This window comes from Calidris pugnax, unplaced genomic scaffold (assembly GCF_001431845.1).
Source record: "Calidris pugnax isolate Ruff unplaced genomic scaffold, ASM143184v1 scaffold244, whole genome shotgun sequence".
Taxonomy (NCBI): Eukaryota; Metazoa; Chordata; class Aves; order Charadriiformes; family Scolopacidae; genus Calidris; species Calidris pugnax.
This window is the reverse complement of record NW_015091141.1, coordinates 2,159,498-2,176,758: the sequence shown is the minus strand read 5'-3', so window position 1 is coordinate 2,176,758 and position 17,261 is coordinate 2,159,498. Positions and strand designations below refer to the sequence as shown.

The following is a 17,261-nucleotide window of genomic DNA, read 5'->3' as shown; positions in this document are numbered from 1 at the left end:
CATCATCCCCTCAGAGAAAAAAATTTCCTCTTTCCCCCCACCCCTCCTCCCCATATATGCCCCATGAGCTCCAGACGGTGCCAGCCCATCTCTCCCGCAGCCGGTGATGCCTGCCTACCCTGGTGACAAGCCCCAGCCCTCTCAGTCCCCCGTGACGCATGCCCGGTGCCACTGCGCGCCCTCGGCAGGTGACAGGGCACAGCTCCTGCCTTGCCCTTGAAGATCAGTGGCACTGGCGCTGTGTCAGCTGGGATCTGCTCCCCTGGACTTCCCGAGGGAGCACACATACTGCAGGGACAAGCCCCGGCTCCCCACCGGTGCGGTGAGGGTTTGGAGGTCACCAGCCCACGAGGGGACACCCCAGCATGGCCCAGCCCAGGCAAAGCCGGGCTCTTATCATTGTCAACACCGATTTTTACGGCAGCGATGGTGAGTTGGACCCACGGAAGGGAGCCAAGAGAGAAGCAGAGAAGCTTTCCTACACGCTCTCACGGCTCAACTACAAGGTGAAGCTGGAGCACAACAAGACAGCCAAGGAGATAGAAGAGCTTTACCAGCAAGGTAGGCATCCCCCTTGCCAGCCTTGAACCCCCTCCTCGCCTCCAACCTGGGAACCTCCCGTTTCCCACCCCCATGACGCCCCTGGAGCCCCTGGAGGCTCGGAGGCAGGGGTCTGGCCGTGTCGTTGCAGAGTGCGGCCACGAGCACGGGGAGCACTTCGTGAGCATCATCTCCAGCCACGGGCAGCAGGGGCTCCTACTCGGCTCTGACTCGGAGCAGGTTGAACTGACCCGGATTTTCCAGATTTTATCCTCAAACAAGTGCCCAGTGCTCACCAAAATCCCCAAAATCTTCTTTATCCAGGTAACAGGGTGATAATTTGATCCCCTTTTTGCTAAGTTTGTGCAGAATTAGACTGACACAAGCACGAGGCTTAAGGTTGCTGTCGGTAAAAGTCTGTTTTAATCGTGGAGCTCAATCCTTTTGTTGCTCCCCATCTTTCCACCACAACTCTCCATCCGTCTTTTTTGTGCTTTCACTGATTTTGAGGTGCCTTTGCTCACTGCAAACACTCCTCTCCCAGCTCCTCATCACCCCTACGTGTGTCCCTTCTTCAGGGAAACAGCCCCAGTCTTTTCCCAGTGTCTCCAGGTGGGAGCATTTCTCCCAGGGCTTCGCACCCTCTGGACAACCTGGGCTGAAACTGAATTGTTTGCTGCGATCCGTGACGCTGCTGGGCTCAAATATTCCCCCCAGACACCTCCGGGATGCGGATGAATCAGTAAAAGCTGCCTTCAAATCCCGTAACCCTGACTTTTGGGCAGAGCAGACCCCCCCAGGGGAGGGCCGGGAGAAGCCCGGCTGAGAACTGGTGATGGAGCAGGGCAAAAAAAAAAAAAAATTAAGGCCAGAGGGGGAGGTTGAACGTGCCCTTGCAGGAGAGGAGCCCTGGAATTCTGCCCTAATGCTGATCCGTCGGGCAGGATTATCTCACCCAAGACACAAATAACCCAGCAGCTGGGCAGACCCCAGCAGATAGCATGAGCTGAGCAAACGTTATGCAAATATCCAGAAGCATTGCCAGCTGAGTGTAAATCACTCCCGGCATCCGTTTCCTTCTGGGAAAGGGCTTGGCTGCTGTGACAGCCGGGGACATCCCCCAGCCAGGCCAGCAGACCCCGACCCTGCTTAGGGCACCAAGGCTGGTGGGCTAAGCTGGCGCTGGGGAAGGCCCTCAAACACCACAGGGCAGAGGGTGCCCAGAGCCCGGGTGGCAAGAGAAGGGCCGGTCTCCTCGATGTCACCACGGCTCCTGGGTTCCTGGTGGTCTCCATCCATCTCTCCGTGCTGCGGTGTCACTGGCGCCTCGTCCTGAGCCAGGATTTGTAATGACAGGACAAGGGGTAATGGTTTTAAATTGGAAGAAGGGAGATTTAGATTAGATATTAGGAAGAACTTCTTTGGTGTGAGGGTGGTGAGAGCCTGGCCCAGGTTGGCCAGAGAAGCTGTGGCTGCCCCATCCCTGGAGGGGTTCAAGGCCAGGCTGGATGGGGCTTTGAGCAACCTGGTCTGGTGGGAGGTGTCCCTGCCCAGGGCAGGGGGTTGGAACTCGATGATCTTTGAGGTCCCTTCCAACTCTGACCATTCCTTGATTCTATGATTTAGGGCTGGCGTTTGGCAGGGTGCTGGCGGAGGGAGAGGCGAGGGGACACTCCCCTCACTCCAGGACACATCCCCTGCTCCATTGGGTCCCATCCATCAGCTCCATGGAGGGATGAAACTTGTCCTCAGAGCTCTAGTCCCTCTCCAGCAGCTTCCCAAAGCCAAGCCCGGCGCTCCTGTGGGAAAGACCAAACCATCACACAGAATAAAGGGCCAGGCAAGAACTGGGCTGCCCATTGCCTGCGCTCCAAAGGGAATCTCTTTCCCAGCTCTTTCCCGGTGGACTCTTGCGTTTCCCAGGTTTATTTCTGGGTTTGGACGGGCAGCACCACATTCACCGTGGAGGGGAGGGGTAAACACCAAGAGCAAGGGAACGAGGAGAACCAGGGGAACGAGGAGAACCAGGGGAAGGAGGGGAACCAGGCTCATGAGAAAAGCCTGGGGAAGAAAGGAGGGAGCCCCAGCTCCAGGCTCATCGGATGAGAGGCTTGGTGAAGCCGAGACCGAGAAGTGAAGAGGATGCTTGATGGATGAGGTGGGAGAGGAACTGTGTGGGGCTGTAGGACTCGGGGAGTGGGAGCCAGGAGGGGGCCCAGGCCCACAGGGAGCCTCCAGGAGCCCAGGAGACGGGCAAATGGGAGAGAGTGGAGCGGGGGAAGCTCACGGCCGCTGTTGTGCCCACAGGCTTGTCGGGGGGAAGACCTGGACCAGGGGGTGATGGTGGAGTGTGACAGCGGGGAGCCTGTGCCGGATGGCTTCTCAGACTACCTCTCCATCCCTCCCCAAACTGCCGTGATGTTCGCCTGCAGCCCAGGTAAGGGGCAGCCGTGACACCCCGGTGATGTCCTCTCTGGGAAGCGCTGCCGCCACAGGCACAGCCCACCTCCCTCTCCTTCCTTTGCGCTCTGCAGGCTACGCGGCCTTCCGCAACATCGCCGGCTCCATGTTCCTCCAGGCCCTACTCAAGTTCCTGGAGGGAGAGGAACGTCACCTGGCCCTCAACAGCCTCATGACGCGCATTAACGGGGAGGTGGCTTTCTACTTCCAGGCCAGGGGCACCCACCAGGGGTGCAAGGAGATGCCCTGCTTTGTCACCAACCTGCTGCAGGAGGTCTTCCCCTTCTCGGCGCCCATTGCAGAGGGGGCGGGTGGTGTCTGAGAGCTTCTGGCTCTGCTGGAGAAGCCTGAGGGGGTGAAGAGCAGCACCTTGGCTGCAAGAAGTCCCCTCTCACACATGGAGGAAAAAAAAGGACAAGTGACAAGAAAACCAACAGAAAACCCCTGCGGAAAGGTGATGGGCTCAGCCCGGGATGTGCCGGAGCTGCCCCGGGGGGTTTTAACAAGGCAGCTGAGGCACATCGTCCCGTGGGACCTTCTGATCCCGTCCGAGCGCAGGAGGGTGCCCCACAGCAGCACCCCATGCCGCCCTCGCCCACAGCCCCCGAGCAGGACATAGACCTGCTCCTCCCCTTGATTTTCCTTCACCAAAGAGCCCCAACCATGCAAATACAATCTCAGCCATTTGTGGGTTTTAAAATTATTTATTTATTTTTAATATAAACAAACCTGCACAAGCCACGGACTTTTGCCTTACAGCGGCAGAGCTGATACGTTTATCTGGCTGGTGCCCTACCCATAATGAAAATACCGCTGCCCTGGCTGTACAGATCATCTCATGGTCAAGCCGTTTGCTCACGGGGCTGTTGAAGAATTCAAAGATTTAAAAGAAAAAATAATAAAATATAGGTTGGTTAAGCAGGATCTGCAGCCTCGTGGGTTAAGTTGGGACCCAGAGCGGGGTCAGGGAGTGACTTGGGAGCGTTTGACTCAAGGTAGTTCTGAGTTCACAATGGATAACCGGGTCTGTGCGGGCTTCCTTTTTCAGTGAGCAAGGGGAGAGGGGAAAAGCTCCAGCTGGGATGGGAGCAGAGGGGGTGGATGAGCTGGGACACCTCGTGGACATTCAGTCCTCTTCAATATATTCATCAACGACCTGGACGAGGGGATGGAGGGTCCCCTCAGCAAGTTTGCTGACGATACAAAACTGGGAGGGGTGGTTGACACGATGGAGGGCTGTGCTGCCATCCAGCGAGACCTGGACAGGCTGGAGAGCTGGGCAGAGAGGAACCTGATGAACTTCAACGAGGGCAAGTGTTGGGTGCTGCACCTGGGGAGGAATAACCCCCTGCACCAGGAGAGGCTGGGGGTGACCTGCTGGAGAGCAGCTCTGAGGAGAAAGAGCTGGCGGTCCTGGTGGACACCAGGATGCCCATGAGGCAGCAATGGGCCCTGGTGGACACAAAGGCCAATGGCATCCTGGGGGGCATCAGGAAGAGTGGGACCAGCAGGTGGAGGGAGGTCATGCTGCTCCTCTGCTCTGTCCTGGGGAGGCCCCAGCTGGAGCACTGGGACCAGCTCTGGGCTCCCCAGTTCCAGAAGGACAGGGAACGGCTGGAGAGGGGACAGCAAAGGGAGACAAAGATGCTGACGGGCCAGGGGGGAATCTGATCAATGCTTGTAAATACTTCAAGGGTGGGTGTCAGGAGGAATGGGCCGGTCTTTTTTCAGTGGTGGAGACCAGGACAAGAGGAAATGGGCACAAACTTGAATATAAGAAGTTCCACCTAAACGTGAGGAGGAACTTCTTTCCTGTGAGGGTGGCGGAGGGCTGGAAGAGGCTGCCCAGGGAGGTGGTGGAGTCTCCTTCTCTGGAGACATTCAAACCCCCCCGGACACGTTCCTGTGCAACCTGCTCTGGGTGGACCTGCTCTGGCAGGAGGTTGGACTAGATGATCTCCAGAGGTCCCTTCCAACCCCATGTGATTCTGTGACATGATGTATTTGCTTAAGGTCCTCTCCTCCCACACTCTCTTTGGTACCAAGAATAATTGGTACCAATTATTGACAAAACCCACATCAATAAAAAAGCCTGAATGGTTGCAGGGATGTCCCTGGTCCGTGAGACAGGGGACGTGTCCCGCAGTGGCTGGGGAAGGAGGGAGGGTGGGGGGTGAAGACCTGCACCGAGGAGGCAGAGCTTTGCCCTGTGCCCAGCGTGAAGCTGGTGTGTTTAACCAGCACTGCCTCCACCCTCCCGGATAAACTTCGGCCGTATCACTATTTCCCAGCATGGCCCTGAGCAATCCAGCTCTGGTAAGCAGAGCCCAGCCCAGCCCAGAGGTCGTTTCTGTTTTATTGAGCACGTTTTCCACTCCTGGACTTTGGCTGCCAGGTGGTGCAGCTGCCCCAGCACAGCCCACGCTCCCCACGTCCTGGCACACGTGATGGGACCCTCATGCCGCTGCCCTCTCCCTCCAGGGACCTGCAGGGCTGCTCCTTCTCCCTCCACCCGTAAGAATAAAACAGTTTTGAGACCTTCACAGCGCTCTCGGAGCCGGGGGGAAGTGGGTTCTCGTGCTCTGGGAGCACAATTGGGTAATTCTTGCTCCTTGGCCCTAAAGGGACTCAGCAGTGTGTGATGATCCAACCTCGCAGGAAGAATCAGCCAAGCCCTCAGTCCAACCCCCCATGCAGACAAAGGGAGAATTTTCGTTTTAATCCCCCCTTTCCATCCTTTTTTTCCTCCCCCAAACTCTCAGCAACCCCATCAACAGGAAAATAAGTATCCCCCCTGACACTTTGTCCCTGCCCGCCCCCTGCACTCGCTGCCAGGCGGCTGGTGGGCAGCCAAGTTGGAGAAGAGTGCAGGAGGGCGGATTTTCTCCTTTTAGGGACAAAGTAGGGGAAAGGAGAAAGTTTCTTCCATTGAGTGCAGGAAGCAGCAGCAGACACCACCCAGAAGTGCCCTCATCACCTGCCATCGATCACGGCACCTTCTCATCACCATCCCCTGCCGCGGGGACCCGCTGCGGCACTGCTGGGCTTTGGCTTTTCCAGTCTCTCCCAGTCTCTGCTGCTCCGAGAGCGGCTGCGCTGGGACCCGCATCCTCCTCGGAGCCTCCCTGTGGGTGGAAGAAGAAATACAGCAGGACAGGTCCACACCGAGCTGTTCAAGCAGTTTAAACTCCATCCTAAGGTCCGGACCTACATAACCGAGATCCTCCCGCTCCGGTGGGATGGCACCGCCGGTACCGGCCCCTGGGGAAGCGACCGGCAACTTTCAAATCCGCTCTCGGCTGAGACCTGTCTCGGCCCCGTCCGGCTGCAGGGTTGGCCAGGCACCAGGGACCCCATCTGCACATGCAAATATAGCACCCAAAGCTCTGAGCACAGACCACTTGGCTCAAAGACTTGGTTTTGTTAAAAAGACATTATTATTTTTTCTGCACAAAGAGGAACTAACCCACCCTGTCAGCACCAGGTTTCAAAGGAGGCCACAAAAAGAACACGCACCAAAAAAAACAAAGGTGAAAACTCCACATTTATTGTTCTTAAACCCATTTATTGACTTCACCACAGAAAAAAAAAAAAAAAAACAGAGAAGGAACAAGCTATTCCACACACAGCAATAAGCATCACAAAGGCCAACCCGGACCTTTCTGGCAACATCCCCCTCCTCAGCTGCGCCGTGTCATTCTCCTCTCCCGCTCCGCATGGATTCCAGAGTTGGACTCATCAGCAGTCACTCCTTGTGGGGCCTAAAAAACCAAGCAACACAAAACCACCATTGAACGTACAAGAAGTCTCCAGCCCCAGGTGCCTCCTCTTTACTACCTGGCTCACCTCAAACGCTCATCCCGTTTCAAAGGCAGCCCCCACAGGGCCTGCAAAAACAAAGAAAAACACTTCACTGAGCTGCCACATGATACTTTGCTATTAGACACCGACCCAACCCACAACAGCCTCACCGTCACAAACCGCTCCTCAGTGTGCGGCGTCGCCCCTCCAAACCTGTGTGTGGCACCTGCACATACTCCACCAGCAACACAACACCTGAGAAAGAAGTGGATAAGAAAAAAAAAAAAAAAAACAGTGCAAAGAAACTTAAAAAAAATCTGATCCTTCAAAGCAATTTGCATTTCATTGCAGCAGAAAACAAACCATTTGCTGATTCAAACTAGCAAGGCAGCTGGCCTAAAAGTAGTAACATTTGGCAAAAAACCATCCATACCGACAGATACCATCCATTCGAAAACGTGTCGTGTCCCAAGGGAAAAGGTTACACGCACCTTGACCAGTTTGAAACACATTGCATAAATTTAAATAGCATCAAAATCAACAAATTGTGTCTCACTCCCAGACGTTTCACGCAGCTGGGACAATTTCTGTTGGCAGAAGAAACGTGCCACCCCTGGGAACCACAGGGCTGCAGATTCAGGGGGAAATTCCCCCAATTTAGCCCAGTGTGAGCTCTGCCTCTCCCCAAACCCTCCCCTTCCTGGGAAATGGGCATCTCTGTCTTGCCTGAGCCCTGGTGGGCGCCAAGCAAAGCAAGGGCTCTGTACATTCTCGTTAACGTAACTAATGAGCTCACACTCGGTACAACCAGAGGGTGGTTGAGGTATGAGGGTCCCGCTCTCCCAAGAGCTCCCTCCTCGCTTCCCTTCGCTGTCACCAGCTCACTGCTGGAAACAGGGTGGGATTTCCAGCACCGCTCGGGACGAGAGGGGACCGGAAGGCATCAGGATAGAAAAGCAAGCAGATGGTGGAAAAAAAAAAAAACAAACAACTTTGTAAGTTATTTTTCAATTAAAAAAAAACAACAAAAGGGACAAAGCAGGAAAACAGCACGCACACTCTAAAAATTCAGGGGTGAGCAGCTCAGGGGCACGTGGGATTTCACATGTTGGAAGAGGTTTTCCCCTCACCCCCGCAGCCACCAGACAAAAGCCCCCCCCCCCCCCAGCATCCTGCCCACAAACACCCAGGACAACCATCCCCGACTCCTGCGGGATCTCTCCAACAGCCTGGGCACGGGAGTCCCCTCCCTGTTCAGAAGGCACATTTCCCCCAACGGTTACGTTCCCAGACTTTTCCCCCCCCCCCATCCTTTCTCTTCCCTCCACCTCACACACCCGTTCTCCAAAATAGCTTCTGCAAGTGCTTTTAGCATCAGAAAAAAGTTTCCTACATAAACCTTGAGAGCTATTTAAAGCCAAGAAGGACTTTGTCCCTCTTTTTGTGCTTGCTAACAGCTAGCAAAAAGAAAAAAGAAAAAAAAAGATGATTTTTTTCTTTTGGAAGAGAGAAAAACAGGGTGGAAAAAAATAAATACAGCTGTAACTTTTATGTCCAGACAAGGAAATGTCTTTCCCCTTGTCAAATATGACTATCTTTAGCAACCACAGGGCAGATTACCAATTGTTCACAACCTCGGGAAGGCTTTCGCAGCCAGCTGGAGGGAAGTCACCCCGACCAGGATTCTTCCTGCGCAGCCGGGCAGCGGGTGCCCAGGGAGGGTGACTCACAGCCAGCACAAGCTTCGGGTGCTCATGGGCACCCATGCGAAGAGCTCTCTGTGCCTCATACCAATTTATTTCTGCCCATATTGGAAAAAACAAAAGCACAAGCCGGGCAGGGCAGTTCACACCCTCTGCAGAAACGTCCCGTCTCAAACAAACATCTTTGGAGTAGAACTACAAAACTAAGAACAACCTCACGACTGTAACTCATGAATCAGCGGGTTTTGCTGCCTTAAATATAACCAGTGTGTCCCGGGCCTCAGCAGAAGCGCTCCATGGAGACACCAAAGTTACCACCTCAGAGACAAGCAGCCGGTTACACGTACATTTGACCACACAAAACCCCTTGGAGCTGGGGAAGAGGGGGAAAAGGCCGTGCCGGCTGCAGGACAAGCCCTGTCCCGTGCTGGCTGCCTGCTCAGGAGGTGACCTCGGGGAGGAGACGCCCCGCGGTGACTCAGGGGTGGAAAGGACGGCACACGTGTTGCCGGCTACGAGGGTTTGCCAAGGCAACAGGCACTGCTGAGGTGGAGCAGCCTGGGGACCAGCAGCCCCCTCACCGCTCAGCCGGGCAGAGCAGCACTTCTCCAGCCAGAGCCAGCACTGAGCGCTCGGCCACGGGGAGTCTACACACGTGGAGGCTCCTTCAGTGGAGCTGGACACTCCACGGCTTCAATACTGCACTTTTGAAGTGCAGGACTGCAAGTTCCTTCATCCCAAACGCTTCAGGATTACCGTATGTTTTACATTACCACATAACTCCGTTTTAGAAGGGGGGGAGGAAAGCAATTTTCTAAGGCAAAATGTGCTACAGCTACACCGCTGCAATTTGGCACAAAGCTTTCTAAGCCTAACCTGCCTTCTTCACAGCATCACACACCACCATCACCTGAGTGCAAACGTCTGAACTCTGGGGAACACAAGGGAAAAGACCCCCCTGGAGCAGAAGATGCGGGTGAGGGAGTTTAAGCTACAACCCCAGGGCCAAAGCCCGCTCCAGCCTTTCTGAAGATGTGCAGAGAGAATCTAGATGATAAACCCTAACATTGTCTTCATCACAGAGAGAGAAAATAATCGAATCACGTCAGAGTCCTTGGCAGATCACTTCCAAACTAGTGCAATCAGTCACGTGCCAAACTTCAGCATCCAAATACGACGGACAGAAGAGAAGAAGGTCTGTGTCTCAGGCAAGACCGTGCTGGTTACAAAGGCAGCTCTATGGTTCTGGCAGGGGAAGAGTCAGATGGCTCATTTCACAGGCGCATTTATTGGAGACATCAGTACAGTAGACAGCAAATTCCACTTCATTTGGACACATAAGTTCTGTCAAGTGCTGGGCATTGGCTTTCCCTGGGTCAGAAGCCCAAGTGGAAAACGAGTTCATCTTCAGGCAGCTGGGAAAGGAGAAAGGCGTTTCAAGGAAGTGAGAGGTTTAACGTTACCAAGGTGCAGGTGCAAAATGAAAAGCATTTCCCCTTCTTCCTGTTGTCTGAAATCTGAACACGGCAGCACAGCTGCAACTCGGGGAGCTACAGCGGGGGAGTCCCCACGTGCCTGCGTTGTCATCACCAGCCGTCATTATTCCACTGAATATCCGAGGAGGAATCTAGATCTAGAAAGGCAAAAAGAAAGATTTAAACAACTTGAAAGCTCAGCATGGCTCTTCTACTCAGTGGGCTGAGTGTCTCTAATGAGCTTCCAAATATAAACCAAGCTCCTTCTAACTGCCTGCCTGCTGTACAGTGCCTCAGGGACAAGGCAGGGAATTCCTGGTGAGGGAAACAAACTCCCCAGATATTGGTGATACTAAACAGGGAGGCTCAAGCAGGCAAACTGTCTTGATGACACTCAGATGGTGTCCCCAGCCAGGCACGGCTGCAGTTCAGGAAGGGAGAGCTGAGCTTCCACGGCAAACAGTGCACCATGCCGCTGCAGAGCTGACTGCACGCTGGGGCCAAGGCTACCTGGAGTTTTATATAAGCCAAATCCCCAACAGTGCTTGGAAACAGCCACCATCACACTCCCCCCAAATACTGACAGCCTTCTGAAAGGCTAAGTTTCAGCATAACTTTTTCATCTTTAAAAGATTTTCTTTCCTTGTCTCCTCCTCCTCCCGTTGCAGACACTTTTGACCTCAAAGACAGTACATGAAAAAAGTTTCAGGGGGAGAAAGGAAGGGAATTGGCCCCAAATCCAGCCCTTCTCCTGCTAAAAACTTCTTTGAAAGAGTCATTTGAGTCACTGACAAACTATTTTTCAGCCCACCTGAGCTCAAGACTCAAACCTCTGCTGTTAGCCCTCTGTGCCACCATTTCTCAGTGTTACTGCTTCCGTTTTCTGGCAAAACTCTGTTTCTAGAACAAGAAACTAAAAATTCTGCTTTCCAGTAACAACTAAGCAGGGGCTTTGTGACCATTTCTATATGTGAAAAGCCACTGTATTGCTTACAGCGTACACCAGGCACTGCAACCTTCTCCCAGCCCGCCTGCCTCCTGGGATGAAGCAGCACCTGTTTTGGGGGGAGATCTTACCTTTTGATCCAGTCGCTGATAATCACCAGATTTGGGCCGTCGACCAGTTTTTGATCTTTTTCCTTCCAGAGCAAAAGCAATGATCTTTGGAGACAGAAGCGGGGACAAGGTGAGTGGGACAGTAGTGACCAAATAAGCCTTTTCTCACCAGAAATGCAGGTGCTTTCTAATGGGCCGAAAACAGCTTCACTCACCTCCTCCTAGTGACCATATTTAATTTGAAAAAGCACTCAAAGCAAATAAATGCGAATATATAAACCCAGCTAAGATGGAGAGCAGATGAAGCCTAACATGCAGAAAACAGTAAGAATTTGTTTTCTTTCTCCTTCCTCAAAAATAGCTTTACAGGAGGAAAAAAAATTAAACTAAATAGACAGTTGTGTAGTTTGAGCTGCAAGACTATTTAAGGCCAAGTCTTCTGCAACCTGCTATAGGGGTAACTCCACAGATCTTTCCTTTTTCATCTCCCTCAGCTGAAAACAACCACCAGAGCTGAGGCCACCCAATTTCCAGAGATCTGACCCCATCCCCAGTTACCACACCCGCCGTGCTCCTCCCAAAGCTGTTGGGACTGAGGCTCGAATGAACATTAACCAAACCCACACCGTGCAACAAGAAGGAGCTACCCGTGAGAAAGAAAAGTCAGGGTGAGGGATAAGGTCTTCAACCGCGCAGGTCCCACTGTGCAGCAGTGACCAGCGAGAGGAAAGGAAGCTCCTCAAGTGCAGAGGAGATGTGGAGAGCACGTCAAAAGCCACTCACCTTGCGTTTGTTGTGATACGCAACGTATAAAGCAGCAACAATAATAGCTGTGGTCACCAGGTAGGCAAAGAAGTGGCTGTTCTCTGACTGGTCCCTGGGGAGAGAATGAACATTCTTCTCTCTCTCCTTACTAAAGGAAGAGACATCATTGCCTTCTTTAGCCTCATCCTCTTCAGGGCTTTCTTCATTAACTAAAAAGCCATCGCTCTCAGCAGGGGAGGAAGCTGGTTGTGGTGAACTTTTATCTCTCTGTGAGTCCATTTGGTTACCCTGGTTCTCGTCGTTACTGTCCTGGTTCTCAACCTCACTGTCCTCATTCCTGTTCTCCTCATTCCTGTTCTCCTCATTCCTGTTCTCCTCATTCCTGTTCTCCTCATTCCTGTTCTCCTCATTCCTGTTCTCCTCATTCCTGTTCTCCTCATTCCTGTTCTCCTCATTCCTGTTCTCCTCATTCCTGTTCTCCTTGTGTACATTGTTGGTGTCCCCGTTGCTGCCCTGGTCCTGATTGTTGTCAGTGTTGTCCTGATTGTTGCCCTGGTCCCCGTGATCATCCTTATCCTGCTTGTTGCCATCCTGGTTCTTGTTGCTCTGCTTCTCCTTGTTACTGCCCTCATTCTCGCCCTGCCCATTCTCATTCTGGTTCTGGGTGTTGCGCTCCTGGTTTGTGTCGCTGCTGCCTGGGTTGCCGTCCTGGCTCTGGTCATGGTTGCCCTGGTTACTGGGGTTTCCGTTGGTCTGCTCACCGGGGTCATTGCTGTTCTGGTCTGTACCGGGGCCGCTGCTGTCGTGCTGACCAGTGTCTCTGCCATTGCCCTTGTTATTGGCACCGCCGTTGCTCTGGTTGTCACTGCCATTGCCAGCCTGACTGTTGCTCTGACCATTGCCACCCTGGCTGCTGCTCTGATTCCCCACACTGTTGCCGTTGCCAGACGTGCCCGTGCCCTTCGGGTCCTTCATCTTCTCTCCCTCGTTTGTGTTCGATTTGGTCTTTTCACCATTGGGTTGATGCGCTCCGGAGCGGTGCTCTTCAGTCTCTCTGGATGTATCCAGGTGCTGATCCCCTTGAGTTTCCTGGCCATTATGTGGTTCATGCTGGGAGGCTGCCCCACCGCCTGTGGAAGTTTTGGTGGACTCTGTTTTCTCTGAGTTCTGCCCGTCAGCTGCCAGCAAACACACAGAGCTCACAGTCACCGCCTGCCCCCACACTCGGTACCCGCAGGGCACCTGGCTGCCCGAGACAGCTTCCCCACCGCTGCCGAAAGGGGAAGGAAACTCCCCCACAAGGAAGGTGGCGGGGGGAGAACCAAAGGGGTGACAAACCCGCCCTGGGGAGCTCTCCCGACCCCCCGCCAGCCTCCCCACACCCGCAGAAGAGGCCTAACGACAGAATAGCCCTCGCAAACCAGGAGCCCGTGTCAGACCCTGCCTTGACTTCGCTTGCTCCCCATTCCCGACCCTGCCGGGTGCGCAGCCCGAGCACTCCCCCTCAGCGACCCCCTCCGCAGGGCACTCCCCGCCGGTCCCTCCTCAGTGGCCCCGACCCGGATCCCCCCCGGGGCCGCAGGCCCCTCTCACTGCCTTCCCCCAACCCTGCCGCCCTCCGCCGGCCTCTCACCTTGGGCTCGGGCGGCGGCGCAGAGCGCCAGGAGCAGCAGGAGCAGGAGCAGCCGCAGCGGCATGGCGGCCCGAGGGGACTGCCCGCTCCGCCACCCAGACCGCTTCCGGGGAGGCAGGCGCCGCTTCCGGCAGGAGATCTCGCGAGAGCGGGGAGGTGGCGGGGCCAAAAGGTGTGGGCGGGAGGGAAGGGGCGGGGCTTTTGAGATAGCGGGGGCGGGCCTTAATAGGATGAGAGGCGGTGCTTGTGGAGAACTGGGGCGGGGCTTAGGGAAGATGGGCAGCTGCTCTGACGAATTAGGTGGGGGTTATGCAAATTAAGGGCGGGGCTTCCTCATCCGCCGCTGGTGGCGGGCCTAGGCTTAGGGCTGGGCCTGGCGCAGGATAACGGCTGCGCCTTTGGGGTGAAAAGCAGCAGTTTGAGGCAAAACGTACCGGTTTCGGGGCCGCTTCCAGGCCCTGAGAAAGCAGCGCCGGGACTTGGTGAAGTGTGGCCCAAAAGGGGGCCGCCGAGCTGTGCTGTGGGGTGCCGGGCCCTCTCTGACCCGGGTCCGACCTGGTCAGGCCGTGTCCTCACCCGAGGGGATAAAACGGGCTGCAGCAGGGGACCCTGGTGAGAAATGGGGCTGATTTCCCTTCTTTTGGTTCAGGAATCCTTTCCCCAAGCGCTCCTGAGGACAAGAGCCGCATCAGGGGATTGCGGCCAGGCCAGCACCTCTGATAACCTTTTACTTATCTTTTTGGCCAGACCAGACGCATCCTGTTGAACTCCAGCTCTTTCTGCCAGAAGCAGAGAATCAGCTTTTGGCTCTCTGTGGGCACCGAGGGTTATTTACTCCTTTCCTCTGTAGATAATGGATGTGCTGAAGACTGTTAGGTCTCCCTTCTCCAGACTGAATGGCCATCTTTTGCTGAAGGTTTTGTTCTCCCTCTCTTCTGGGCTTTCTCCAGGCATTCCACGCCCTGAAGAATGCTGCCCAAAACTGGGGACGATCCTCCAGCTTGGTCAGCAGAACAAACAAGCATTTCATCATGTCTTACTGATCATGGAATCAGGGAATAATAATGATAATCCTACCTACCTCCAACCTCCCGCTCTGCTGCCTGGAATAGAAAATGACCTGTACTTGATGCAGATAAGATGTAGAAAGATTCTTAAGTCCACCTACCATCCTTCTGGCAGAGTCTGGGCAGCTGTGGGGGTCTTGAGCCCATAGCTGAGCTCCTCAGACGGATTTGTTGTCCTCAGGTGTGTGAACTGTGACCCTATAGCACTGAGCCAAGGATGGCACCAAGTGTCCTGGAGCTGTGATTGATGTCATCTCTGGTTGTCTCCCAGCTGTGCGTCACCTGCTGTGTCCAAAAGTTGTCGCCCACCTGCTGTCCCTGCTTTGCCTCCTGCTGTATTCCTTTTCCAGCAGATGTCTGGGGGATCCTCGTAAAACAAAGAGCTCCAGACCTTCTTTTTGGGTCTTCCTCGTGTTCATTACTGCTACCCAGTGACCTTGCACAGGTCTGTCTCTGTTTAGGGATGTCGACATGGGGGTGCATTGTTCTTCAAAAAGTTTCATGTCCAGCTTTTTCCCTGCCTGTCCTTTCCAAACCAGTTAGACCTTTGATACCAGTTTTCCAGGAAAATTAATTATGCCATCAAGTTTCTGTTACTTGGCTTATTAGTAACAATCCCCATCTGTTGTCCCTATCATCTCACTTCTTTCCTTCTAGATCAATGGATTTGCCTTCATCTCTGCCCAGGATGAACTTCCTCAGTGCTGAACCACTCCGGACTGCGTGTGCTTCCCGCTGGTACTGGTGTCACCCAAGCTGTCTCACCCATAATGCCCTGTCCTGCAGCACCAAGTGCTGAATGACAAGCAGCGAAGTCTCACGTGTCTCTGGAAGGAATCTCAATAACATCACGAATGCCTTAGCTGCTCCAGTCTGGACTCTTAATGCTAAAACACAGAAAAATATCAGAGCATCATTCAACATCCAAAGCAAATGAGTCCCACACAGCTATAATACTTTGGGGAGTAATCCTGACTTAGCCCCAGAGCGTGATGGATTATGTGGTTGATTTTTATTCTCTTTTTTTCCCATCCTCTATTCAATTCAATACATTCCAGTAATCCTACCAGCTTGGTTCTGTCCATGCCTGCCTTTCTAAGGAGACAGAAGAACAGTTGGCCTAGTGCTTTTGTTGAGATTTAAAACAGACAAGCGAGGCTATTTCTCATGCCCAGCCAGTTTGGCTTTCACTCACACCCCTGGAAGTCAAGAGCAACTGAACGGAGGCCAAGTTCCTCTGGATTTACAACAATGCATCTGGGAACAGAATCCTGCCCAAAATACCAAGTACAAGGCTGACATCAGCTCAGCACCCGGTGGCTCGCACCAGGCTCGTTTTCCTTCAGCAGTTTTCTTGGCTAAAAAGCAATAAACAGCGACCTCACCTAACCTCCCTGCGGCTGCACCCTCCCCACACAGCTCCCGGAACGGGAAGCTGCCATCGCCGTGGACAACAAGGAAGTTGCTTCTGGCTTCAGCACAATTATGCAGATGTAGACTAGGAGGAGGAAAAGAAGGAGGATTGAGGATTATTACCTCCATCCGCTGCAAAGCAGGAGGAGGAAATTCTTGTTCAGTCCCACCCAGCTGCTTCACAAAGTGGTGGCAGCTGCTTGTCCTTTATCACGTGAAAAACAACTCCTTTACATTCGCACTTAAGGGAGGTTTTGATTGATTTCTTAGACTGGTACTATCTCTTCTCATAAACACGAGGTGTCAGTTTTTGGGGAGGACTCTTTCTGAGAATAGCCACGAGGGCCAAGAACAGGCTGAACACACAAATCTGGCCTTTAATTTAGCACCGACCGCAGCATTTTAGCGTGGTCTCCCAAGGTCTGGTGACAACCTTGCTCTTGGAGATAATAAAGTTCTCACCTTGTCAGAAGCGTCTGCGTCCCCCATCCCGTCCCTTTCCCCCGAGGCCTAATCTGGTCAGGATAAAGGATCAAAAGGAGAAACAATTAGCAAATGGAGGAATTTAATGATGCTAATTAAAATGTATTAAGTGTAGCCACTGCCTCTGCACCAGCTGCTTTGGCAGGAGCCTGGAGTCTGCGGAGCGCCTGCTTCACCCCGGTGCAGAGCAGGGAAACAGGACATCTGGTGCGCCCCCACCCCGGCCCCTCGCAAAAAAGCAGGTTCCAGGAAACCTTCATTTCATTTGCTGCTGCTTGCCGGGTTCGTGGCGGAGCCCCTAATTAGCTCCATCTCTGCAGGAGACCCCTGGGACCTCATTAGGCATTTCAATTAGTGAATAGCCAGAGCTGTGGAGGGAGAGGGGGCTGGGGGCTGTTTGATCAAGATGGCTGCAATTAAGCAAGCGGGTGGAGGTGACAGAAGTAACCCTGCTTCCAAAAAACCATGGGGAAAGCACCAAGCTGGCTCCCAGATGCTACCCGTGCACCAGAGCAAGCTCTCCCAGAAGTTTGCTCTCAACAAGCTCTTAACGAGACGTTTGCCAGCTCCTGGCAATAACCCCCACACACAATAGCTGTGGGGAGTTTAGGGCTGAGCTCATCACAAAGTGACACCCTTTAATTGAGGTTTTAAGCCTTTTCTTACTGTACATCATGTTTCTGGACCAGGACAGACTGACGGGCACATCCTCCCCTCTCCCCTGTGCCGATCCTGGTGCTGCCCCATCTGCCACCACGCAGCCCAGCTCCCGGCCACCCCTGGCATGGCTCGGTGGCCATCGCTCACCTGGAGTGTTCCCAGCCAGGAGACAGAGGGCACTTCTTGAACTTGTTTCACTCTGGGA

General features: G+C 53.8%; 2 protein-coding genes across 4 annotated transcripts; one reads left to right on the top strand and one right to left on the bottom strand.

The window, feature by feature from the left end:
* Positions 1-188: 188 nt before the first annotated feature.
* On the top strand, positions 189-3,903 carry LOC106897839 (caspase-3-like). The gene is made up of 4 exons (XM_014958727.1): positions 189-561; positions 692-864; positions 2,848-2,977; positions 3,075-3,903. The coding sequence occupies exons 1-4, from the start codon at positions 366-368 to the stop codon at positions 3,320-3,322; spliced, it is 747 nt and encodes a 248-aa protein (XP_014814213.1). The 5' UTR covers positions 189-365; the 3' UTR covers positions 3,323-3,903.
* A 5,865-nt stretch (positions 3,904-9,768) lies between these two features.
* TGOLN2 (trans-golgi network protein 2) lies at positions 9,769-13,551 on the bottom strand. 3 transcript variants are annotated; one of them, XM_014958717.1, is made up of 5 exons: positions 13,434-13,551; positions 12,281-12,978; positions 11,819-12,205; positions 11,057-11,140; positions 9,769-10,137 (listed from the first exon to the last, which is right to left on the bottom strand). In XM_014958717.1, the coding sequence occupies exons 1-5, from the start codon at positions 13,495-13,497 to the stop codon at positions 10,132-10,134; spliced, it is 1,239 nt and encodes a 412-aa protein (XP_014814203.1). In that variant the 5' UTR covers positions 13,498-13,551; the 3' UTR covers positions 9,769-10,131. The 3 variants fall into 3 exon arrangements, with proteins under 3 accessions (XP_014814203.1, XP_014814201.1, XP_014814202.1); XM_014958715.1 differs by having other exon boundaries at positions 11,819-12,978; XM_014958716.1 differs by having other exon boundaries at positions 11,819-12,930; positions 13,434-13,546.
* Between the last annotated feature and the right edge of the window lie 3,710 nt (positions 13,552-17,261).

What these genes read in the sequence shown, in the direction of transcription:
- LOC106897839 (XM_014958727.1), top strand. Translation starts at nt 366, where the DNA reads ATGGCCCAGCCCAGGCAAAGCCGGGCTCTTATCATTGTCAACACCGAT. An exon ending in AGAAGAGCTTTACCAGCAAG is followed by an intron (nt 562 to 691) that starts GTAGGCATCCCC and finishes GTGTCGTTGCAG; the next exon opens with AGTGCGGCCACGAGCACGGG. An exon ending in CCAAAATCTTCTTTATCCAG is followed by an intron (nt 865 to 2,847) that starts GTAACAGGGTGA and finishes TTGTGCCCACAG; the next exon opens with GCTTGTCGGGGGGAAGACCT.
- TGOLN2 (XM_014958715.1), bottom strand. Translation starts at nt 13,497, where the DNA reads ATGCCGCTGCGGCTGCTCCTGCTCCTGCTGCTCCTGGCGCTCTGCGCC. An exon ending in CGCCGCCGCCCGAGCCCAAG is followed by an intron (nt 12,979 to 13,433) that starts GTGAGAGGCCGG and finishes GTTTGCTGGCAG; the next exon opens with CTGACGGGCAGAACTCAGAG. An exon ending in CGTATCACAACAAACGCAAG is followed by an intron (nt 11,141 to 11,818) that starts GTGAGTGGCTTT and finishes CTGTCTCCAAAG; the next exon opens with ATCATTGCTTTTGCTCTGGA.